At 47.1% G+C, this 10,547-nt stretch overlaps 1 protein-coding gene across 1 annotated transcript in view; it reads left to right on the top strand.

Moving 5' to 3' along the window:
• The first annotated feature begins 2,614 nt into the window (after nt 1-2,614).
• HIPK2 (homeodomain interacting protein kinase 2) overlaps nt 2,615-10,547 on the top strand; it is an 89,629-nt gene continuing 81,696 nt past the window's right edge. Inside the window, exon 1 of the mRNA XM_009333049.1 lies at nt 2,615-3,713. Within this exon, the coding sequence (XP_009331324.1) occupies nt 2,617-3,713 (1,097 nt within the window). The 5' untranslated portion in view covers nt 2,615-2,616. The remainder of the gene's footprint in view (nt 3,714-10,547) is intronic.

Below are 10,547 nucleotides of genomic sequence, written 5' to 3'. Positions count from 1 at the left end.
GCGCTTCACATCCCTGACTTTAATTTGGGGTGCCTGGGTCTTCTGGTATTATCTTTAGAGGAGCATGTGAGAAGAACCTCTCGCCTTGTTCTGCATCAATCGCTTTTTTCCCTTTTTATTTTGTATGAAGAGATATTGCTCAAGAACACCATGGAATGAAAGCCATAAAGCTATAAATTACACCTCTGCTAGGTCCGCAATATGTTACCAATTACATCTGCTTTATTATTCGCGTCCAGGGGGAAAACATACATCAAACCAACCCCACTCTACAGGCAGGTCAGTACTGTGTTAGAAGGAACACTGTGACTCTTCTTAATCAGTGGAAAAACAAACACAGTTTCGGCTCACTCGCATACGATATTTGTGTCCAGGATGACAAGTTGAGTAATATTGCTGCGGTTCTCTGAGCTTGCCGCGTGCCACATGCTATGGCATTCATGGCAGCATCATCGCGCCGTGGAAAGGAGAGAGGAGAGAGAGCACTTAGAGGGGCAGGGAGCTGGGCGGGGCCCAAGGACCCAGTCGGAGGGACCTTGGAAATTGCTGCCAAGGAGGTTGGTGGAGGGGAGTTGCAGCAAACGGCACCAGCGATCACATTAAAGCCAGGGGTCATGTCTGCAAAGGAGGGCATGCTGCGGTTTGCAGGGCTTCATTGCTAGAGTGGAGTTAGTGGGGTTTTGCGTTGCGTGTTCCAGCAGGGGTGAGGGTTTCCCCATGTGTCCTGACAGGGGTTTTCTTCTGTGTCTGCCCTGTCTTCATAAATTCATCACTGCAGCAGGGATGAATGTGGGGGTGTTGAAGCAAACTGGAGTGATTGCTTTGCTGGTTACTTCTGTGTAGCTATGTACAGTGGTTTTTGGCTCGCCACAGCGCCCCTCTTCTGAGCAGTTCCTGGGCTTTGGGCTGCTGGGAATTAACTGGAAAATGGGTGTTGGGTGTGTTTAGGTGTGTTTGCTTGACCGTGCTACTCAGCATTGGAAATGTCGAGTAACGTATTTTGCTATATGGGTGTATACGTTTATGCATGCATGTGTGTGAGTGTGTATGTGTACACGAGCTCCGGAAAATCTTCCGAAGAGCAACACGGACTAGTGGAGAATGGGTTTCTTTTAGGAAAGGGAGCCAAGTGTTAGATACTCTCAAGTCTCCACATGAAGAAGTCATCCATGTGCACTGGGGAGTTTGTTGTGGTTTTGTCACTGAAGCATTCATTCAGCTTTTAACTTTTTAAAGTTGAAAACAAGTCAAGGTTATGTTTGTGCTTAATAATTCAGCAACAGTGCCAGCTCAGCATATTGTCTTTTTCTTCCCTAGTCAGTCTGGTTTATTAAAAAGAAACACTGATGACAGATAGAAGGGTGAAGGAGGCCGTGCCTTTCTGCTTTAACTCCCACCGGGCGCTGACTCCTTCCCCAGGAATCCCCATAGATTTGTGCCATTCACAATACCTTTGCCCCAGCAGTACCATCCCTACCTTGGGCAGGGAAAGCTGGCAGCAAGTTGGGACTTAGATGTCCTCCTCTCTGTGGACCACGTCTTTTTTTCTGAATAGGAGCATTTTCTGTTTCAGTGGAATATTACTCAGAATCCTTCAGTAAGTCTGTCTCAGTGATACTTTATTTTCACTTTGGTTATGAGGTTGTGGGTTTCTTTTTTTGTTTGTTTGGTGGGGTTTTTTTTAATAAAGGTGTAAAAGGTCATTAACTCTTCTAGAACCAAAGAAGCTTGCAGTAAAATAGGTTTTTGTGTTTTCTTAAAAAGTAAAGTTATATTAGGACCTAGTTCTGCCACATGCGAATGTGTACGTTGCTTCATTAACAATGCCGTTCATTTCCAGGGGATCTGCTTTCCAGTGATGGTATTGTCACTGTGAATAAGAATAGATGAACACAATTTTATAGATCTGGGAGAACTGAGAGCACGCAGCGAAGCTCACGTTGTGTAACTCACATCTCCAGTGTCCCTGAGCATAGACCAGCATTGTGCACGATTCCCACATGCAGACTTGGCAAGCAACCTGAAACATCATCTGCTGCTTCTGTGCTGGCTCCTCCACTTTGTCCATGCACCTCCATTTTGTCACGGTGTATCATCTCCTGGTCCTATCCTGGCTCTCTGCAGGCCAGAAGCTACACTGTGGTTTTATGGGAATAAACAGAGGGCTTAAGTCAGATCCACCAAACTGTTTAATATAGGATGAGCCTGAGGATTTGAGATTTGGCCTCCATAGGCAGAATACTTTGCAGTATTTGACATCAGTTCTTCCTGAGAGCTAGATATATTCCTGGAGACAATGGGAATAGGAGTCTCTTTAGGCAGAGGAGGTAAAAATAACATTTACATTCCTGTTACTAAAAATGAGAAGGGGGAGAGCAAGAGAGCAGGAATCTTGGTTGTTGTCAGTACAGTTCAATCAGGGGTAATGACTTACTTTAGAGCATAATATTTTATTTGTGTTGAATACATATTTCTGGAAGAACTTGATTTTTGGGTGTGTGCTTGGGCTGTATCTGAAGTCTGTATCCCATTTTCCCTTCCTGCCACTGAACAAATGAAAAAAGCTGGGGAAGGCATCTTGACACTGTGGTTTCACTCTGATGTTGTATTGCAGGTATGGCCTCGCATGTGCAAGTTTTCTCTCCTCACACCCTTCAGTCAAGTGCCTTCTGTAGCGTGAAGAAACTGAAAGTGGAGCCGAGTTCGAACTGGGATATGACTGGGTACGGCACACACAGCAAAGTCTACAGCCAGAGCAAGAACGTGCAGTCCTCCCAAGCAGCCGCTGCAGCAGCCGTCAACGCCTCCCTCCAGATCCCCAATCCGAGCATCCCTTACGAACAGACCATCATCTTCCCAGCAAGCACGGGGCACATCGTGGTGACATCCGCCAACAGCACTTCTGGTGTGGTTGCAGTGTCTGGGCAAACACTGGGCGGGCCACACAACCTGATGCGTCGCAGCACTGTGAGCCTTCTGGACACCTACCAAAAATGTGGACTTAAGCGCAAGAGTGAGGAGATCGAGAACACAAGCAGCGTGCAGATCATCGAAGAGCATCCACCAATGATTCAGAACAATGCCAGTGGGGCCACTGTAGCCACTGCCACCACCTCCACGGCCACCTCCAAAAACAGTGGCTCCAACAGCGAAGGGGATTACCAGCTGGTGCAACATGAGGTGCTGTGTTCCATGACCAACACGTATGAAGTGTTAGAGTTTCTTGGCCGTGGAACCTTTGGACAAGTAGTCAAATGCTGGAAACGTGGCACTAATGAGATTGTGGCTATCAAGATCCTGAAGAACCATCCTTCCTATGCCCGGCAAGGCCAGATTGAAGTGAGCATCCTGGCTCGGCTGAGCACAGAAAGTGCGGATGACTACAACTTTGTCCGTGCATACGAGTGCTTCCAGCACAAGAATCACACGTGCTTGGTCTTTGAAATGTTGGAGCAGAACCTTTATGATTTCCTAAAGCAAAACAAATTCAGTCCCTTGCCCCTTAAGTACATTCGACCAATTCTCCAGCAGGTAGCAACTGCCCTAATGAAGCTGAAAAGCCTGGGACTGATTCATGCTGATCTCAAACCAGAGAACATCATGTTGGTAGACCCATCCCGACAGCCATATAGGGTCAAGGTCATAGACTTTGGTTCAGCTAGCCATGTGTCTAAAGCTGTGTGTTCTACCTACCTTCAATCCAGATATTACAGGTAAGAGACCGGGCTTATGTAACGTTACTAGGAGAAATATTTTACCTATGGGAATTTTCTTACATTCCTGTAAATGAATGAGAGTCATCCCTTAATCCTAAACTGGGATGGCTCTTAGAATGGCTTGTTGGTGATAGAAAAAATGGTATCCTAACCTCTTACAGTTTACTTGCACTGAAAACCATTGTAAATTTGTAAATAACCATAAAATGTAGTAAAAACAGAGTTTGCCAGTTACAATTTAGAAATCCTTTCACCTCTGTCAGTACTTCATTCTCTCTGGGACTGTTTCTAGAAGAGGGGATGGATCTGGAGAGTCCACATTTCCTTTCCAAGTCAATACAAGTAGGTTCTTGATTTCAGAAAGACCTTAACGTAAACAATCAATCCATATTTCAACTGTGTCTTCCAGTCTTCATTCATACGTGAAACCAGGGACTTTACAAGAATAAGGTTGGCCCACAGGAAAACTGTATGGATGCAGAAGATGCTTTGACAAGGTGTGGTTTTCACACAGGCTGCAGAGCTTGCTAGAGTCAACGGGGGTATTCTGGCTGGCTCCTGTTGGCTCTGCTCCAGGTGAGCAGGCAGCTTGGCCAGGCTGGAAACACCTTTCTCCATGTGGGAAGCTGTTGGTAGGGATGAATCAGTACTGTCAGTAGTTTGGTGTTGGACTGAGGACCTGTCATGGACAGTCGATTCCCACTCACAGTGCTTTTAACTACGGGTATGTTATGTGCTAGGATGGAGTTCTGACCTCTGTGTAGGCGTGCCCAAAGCGAAACGTGTGAACCAGCTATATCCCTCTTCAGTCTGTTAAACAGTTTCAGCAAAGCAGCCTCTTTTCATAACCCCTGGAAGGTCATCCTCTCCCTCTGTCTTGACTCCAAGACACAAAGTCTTTCTGTAGATGTTCTCCTCAGACCCTCTCTTTGGTACCAGTCAGATTGATTCAACATCCCAAGGACCAAGAAAAGCAATTCTACTGCTACCTCAGGGGTGGGGGAAAATAGTGGGGGGAAAAAGAGAATTTGTCTGTAGATGACAGCTGAATTTAGAAATGTTCAGGCCACATTTTTGTTGTAATTCTGTGAAACAGGGCGAAGAGGGAAAATGTGATCCTTCTTGATGACTGATTTAATGAAAATCAGTCCTGGCAGCAGCCACAGCTCATCAGATGGGTTACAGAAAAGCAGAGTAGTTGCTCTGTTTGTAAATAGGAAGGAAATCTGTCTTATACATGGGGAGGACTGTGGACAGAAAAACAACATGAGTTGATAACAGACCCTTTTCCTTCATGAACATCACAGTGGCAAAGTTCACCGGAGCTCTGAGCTTGGGAAGAGTTAATTTTCACAGGAACAGGAACTTTGACAGTGTAGCACCGAAGCAGCTGATTTTTATCTGCTTGTCCTTTGCTCTGAAGGAGGACAGAAAAAAATCCCCAACACTAGTTTATACCTCAGAAGAGGCTTGTTAAATGAAATATTCTACCTGATGACAGTCCCATCCTCCAGGAGAGACATGTTTCTGTGGTAAATATGCAAAAGCTTTTAGGGTTGCAATTACCTGGCAGACTAGAAGAAAAAAAAAAAAAGATAATACAGGCATTTTGTTGTTGAGTTATCTGTGATTCTGCATTAGCAGCCTAGGTCCCTAGCTGAAAGACAGAAGGGGCAGCCAAAGTGAAATATGTGACAGAAAGCAGAAATGAAAGAAAAAAATGGTTCATTCTCAGCGACAAACAAGGAATATTTTTGTGGCAGTCTCTGGGGAGGAGAAGGCTTGATAAAATTTGCTTTTTATATTTTAAATGTTATTCCTGCCAGGTCTGAAGTTGCAGCTTATTAGATAATAAGTTCTATCTGTCTAATTCCTCCCTTGTTTTCTATGCCTGAATTGATGGGAGGAGGGGAAAAGGGGCAGCAGCTCACCGGGGAAAAAAATAAGAAAAAGAAAAAGAAAAATCTTGTTGGGTTGAATTACATCAGCAGGGGGCTGCTGATGAAGCTAAATTCAAGTCATGAGGAAAATTTATATTCTTCTTCATTTTCTGATGGGGAAAAATACAGCACAGAGTAAAGACCCATTCCACTCCAAAGAGAAGGAACTCTCATGCTAGGGGAAACACAGGGCTTTATAAAGATTTCATGTGTCTTCCATTTTATTTACACTTGTTTTGCTTGCTAGAGTATAAAAGACAAGGGAATGACTTCAAGAAATGGCACGTTTAAGCTGAACATGAAGGAAAAACTTCCTCAGAGTAAAACCTCTCAGACTTTAAGCAGGCATGCCAAAGAACTGACAGAAGCCCTGTGCCCCATGCATTTAAGGAAAGACGAGGCAGAGCGCTGGGGATATAATGTAGAGGTCAGCTCTCAGCTGGAGGTTTTTTTATCCTGGGCTTTTGAGAGCAAATTCCCAGGTCGTCCCCATATTTTATTAACATTGTTTTTTCCTTTCCCTCTTTTTTTTTTTTTTTTGTTAACACTACTATCAAGAATGTGATGGCCAAATCCTTTCAAGTGAGGAAAGTTGTGTGGGATCCTGCTCATTCTCAGAGCAATATAAGGCCTTTCCTCTTCCTATAAATGATAGGCCTGTTTTCTTCTCAAGGTGGAAGACGGAATTGTCTTGAAACAAACTCCCTGCTCTTTCTTGGCCCATATATGCATAGTGCAGCATAAGCTAAGACAGTCTCAGGGCTGCTTGCAGACTTTACGGGAGCAATCTGCCGTTGCTGCCATGTAACGTGGCCTGAAGATGAACTGGATCCCTCAGCCCAGTTTCTTGTGAGAGGAACGGACTTGGTATGGCGCTGCTGGCACAGCTCGGGGGCCCTCACTGGGCGCCCCAACATCAGGAACTTTCTGTCCCACCAGGGAAATTTTTCAGGCTAAGACAGTGCTCTCCGGAAGGATCTGGAAGGAGAAAAATCTGGAGGTCCTGACTGTAGAGGGGCCCGAGAGAGGCACGACACGCCAGGCTAAGGTGGGCCTTGCAGGAAGTCCCCCTCGCCACCCAGAGTCCCTTTCTGGGAGGGCAGCGCCGTCACATCCCCGGTGCCTGCCTCAGGCCTGCGCCTCTGGTGAAGGGCACAAGCACTAGCCAGAGCCTGGCGGGGTGCGGGGACAGGGCGTATGCTGGGCCCTGCCACTGGCTCCGCACCGAAATGACAAAGGGCATCGCGGCCATTGTGAGAGCTTAAGGCCCTGAGTCCTTTACTAAAGGGGAATGACCCCAGAGCAGACTGGGAACCAGGGGCAGGGTCCTCTCGCCCACCAGGCCTGCACCAGCGCGTTGTTCATCTGCCCTGGCCCCGATGGCTGCGCAGCTCTGGCGCTGTCGCACTCACATTGCTCCCCCTGCTCCCCACCAGCGGTGGTGGGCTGCGCAGGGGCTTTCCCGCCCTGTCCCGATTTCATTGGCCACTCCTTGCACTGGTGTTCCAGCCAAGCCAGAGATTTTGTCAGTACTGTGGTCAGAGTTGTCATCTAAAAGGGGGAGTGCTGTGAAGAGCTTCCTCCCACCCATCTTCAGCCTGTGGTGCAAAACTCACTGTGGTACAAAGTGTTTCTCATGTAGCATCCATAGCCTGCGCATGTAGGACCTGGCTAGTGGCCATCCAAGCGTTCCCCCTTGTTTGGGACAGTGGTCCCAGCCTGCCCCCCAGTCACCGTAGTCCTTCGTCTTGTCACTTATCACTAGCTGAGTCGGCCTGGGCCTGATCAGTGACCCTTCATGGAGCTATGTGGTGATGCAGCCATGGTCTGGAGGTGCCTGTGTGAGGAAGAAAAGCTGCCGATGGAGGGCTGCTCTGCCCAGCTCGCGGTGCAGGAGTGGGGCTTTGCAGCTGGCAGTTTTAGCCAGACATGCTTAGGCTAGAAATGAAGCCCTGTTCACAGAGCAACCGATCAACAAGTCGCAACAGCCGCTGTGTCACGGGGTATCTTCATGGGATTTTATTTTTTCCTTTTCTTTTTTATGCTGCACTTTGAAGGGGAGGTCATTGAGGTAGGCTTTGTGATCTCCATTTTGCAGGAGGTCAGAGGGATGAATGTCCAGCGAGATCCCTTCTGGGTTGATAATCCATGTATGAACAGCTTCCCAGGAAAACCCGCATCCTGAGAAATGCAGGGCTCAGGCTGCAACAGATGCCCCCTCTGTTAGAGCCCACATTCATGCACCCAGGTGGAAGATGGGGTAGTACCCTTTGGGAGAGGGGGTGGTTGGGGTAGTGGGTAGATCTGTGGTCCTCCCTTGCTGGAACCAGAGTGGTTCCCTAGCGTGGGCTGACAGTGCTAGGACGCTCGGAGCAGGAGAGCTTCTCCTTGGGGCACTACCACCAAGCTATCTTGCCCTCTTGGCTTTTCTTTGCTGCTCAGCTGAAATAGCTGCTGTGTTGCACCCCAGGGATGAGTGCGTTTCACTAATTAATGGCATAATCACCTTACAAGATTTAAGTCTTTCAGAATTTGCAGAATATTGCAGATATAAAATAATGTCTGTCACCCCTGCATATTAAGGGATAAATGTCGTTTTGGTGCCTTGTTTTCAAAAGGCTTTGGTATGTGGCGTGTCTGGCCATGGTTTGATGTCTGCTTGTTGGTAAGCGGCCTTTGATGAAATGTTTGGATAACAGAGAATGAAGCTGAGTATCAGTTTGAAGAGGTGTTTATCAGTCTAGTTTCAGACACTGCAGGAATATAGGCAGGCATAAAGGCCTACGTGCATGTTGTCAGCTGCCCATACGGCGTATATAGTGAGGCCGTGTGCAGGTGTGTTTTTTAACTGGCTGTACATGCTTAGCTGGGTGAGTGTGGGTCCTGAGGGATGCAGGGGACTAAACTGGATCCGTCTAGTCACATGTGGACATCGTGCCATGACAGGTATCGGTCCTCTAGCCATGCTGACAGGGAGCCAAAGCAAGGTAGATTACCGGGCAGTGTCACGACCTCTTCCCCATTGTGTGACTCAGAGCACGCGTCATTCTGGCCAAAACTGCCCTTTAAATGAGGCAGTAGTAATGGCAGCAGGGATAGGCTGTGCTTATTAGTTTACTCGGTGAATTGGCATTTGTTACGTCCTTGTATAACAATGTCAGGGCACTTACATTTCAAAATCTTCTGCCATTCCGGACTTGCAGAAATGTCTCTATCTCAGACCTGACTGCTTTTGCAGCTGTGGGAGCCTCATGGCTCTGCCAGTCTGTTTCAATCCTAGCTGCAACATTCACCGCTTTACTGACTCTGTCTCTCAAAAGTAAAAAGCAGGATAGCTAGATGGTTTGAGGAGGAATGTTTCTTCTGGGGACTGGAGCAAAACCACCAAGTTCATTGCTGAAGTCTAGGCTTGGTTTCACTTGGTGATGATCACTCCTGGTAGGACTACAGGCTCGCAGAACAGGCAATACGTTGTGGACGACTTTGTGGAGGAAAGCAGACTTCAAGCTATACTATTTTAAGCAGTTCTTCATTTCTTTCCCAAGGACATTTGGAGTTTGGAGTTGTTTTTTTCAGAACCAAAATTCAGCAGAATTCTTTTTTGCAAAACCAACACCAAGATTAATTGAATCTCGGTTTCATTGTATCCAGACCACCAAGTCTTAGAAGGAAGCAGCCATTCAGCTGAAAGCTTTTGGCTTTGGCCCATCTGTGTGATAGTCAGGCCAGGTTAGTTTTTGGTTTTACAAAACTCAAGCAAAGATATTTCTTTGCCAAGTTCCTTTGTGTATAAATCACCCCGGAGCACGGATGGTTAACCAGCGTTGTGCCTGTGGTGCATCCAACAGAAGATACACACTGTATATTCCAAAATAACTCCCTTTCTGGGGTCTAATTTAAAACTGAAAACCCTATATTTCAGCCTGAACAATCTCTTCAGACTGGGGTCTCTCTAGGGATTTCTCTGCTGAAACCTTCTTACCATTTCCTTAGGTGTTTTTTATTTTGCTCTGAACAGACATGCCAGCTCCTCCTCTACCTTGTCAAAGTTAGCGATCTGCTCCTTTCCCTGTGATGCCGCAGCATCTCCCTGCTCGGCTCCAGCACGTGATGCTGGCCTCGCTCCGAGAGGAGCCCTGCGTCCCTGTGCGGAGTCGGAAAGGCTGTCACAGGAGGGCTTTGTTTATTTATTAACCAAGTGTATAAAATATGCCGAGTTGTGTGCCTCCAGGCCCAAGAATATTTGTAACAAAGGGCTGTTTGCAAGGAAGCTGACAGGGAGGCTTTCCCCAGCAAAGAGAAGTTGCTGATAGCCCGAGGAGGGGGAGAAGTCTTGTGCTGCTTCCTTTTGACCCATCCATGTCTGAGTGGTGGAAAAATCAAATATCTCAACTGAGTGCTGGGCCAGTCCCTTCTGTCCCCTCTCCCAAAACAGCTCCTATACAGCAAAGACGGGGGACCAACAGTAATTTTTTTTTTTTCCTGCTGCAGATTTCAGTTTTGTCTTGGTGGCTGGAAAGGAAGGAACCTGGGTGTCCACGGGCAGGGCCCAATCCATTCGGGGTGCTGTGGATCAGAGACAAGTATGTGAAAGGCAGCCAGAGGCAGGTACCAGGGCAGGAGCACTGGTTTTCCATCAGCTGGTGCCACCCCATGGGTGAGAGGCTCTGGTCCTCACCAGTCAGCTGGAGTTGCAAAACCTCTGCCATAGTCCAATGAGGTAAAACACCACAGGGAACCAGTTGGCAAAGTCCCACTAAGCACAGATTACAAATAATAATAATAAAATAAAATTATTTTTGGCTGCCACACTCACCGTTAATTGTTGGAACAACCGGAGACCCTAAGAGCACCCTGAAATCTGGGCTTTGGGCCACCTGTTAACCATACC

Source organism: Pygoscelis adeliae, unplaced genomic scaffold (assembly GCF_000699105.1).
Source record: "Pygoscelis adeliae isolate BGI_AS28 unplaced genomic scaffold, ASM69910v1 Scaffold38, whole genome shotgun sequence".
In the NCBI taxonomy this organism is placed as follows: Eukaryota; Metazoa; Chordata; class Aves; order Sphenisciformes; family Spheniscidae; genus Pygoscelis; species Pygoscelis adeliae.
This window is presented reverse-complemented; position numbering and strand designations above follow the sequence as displayed.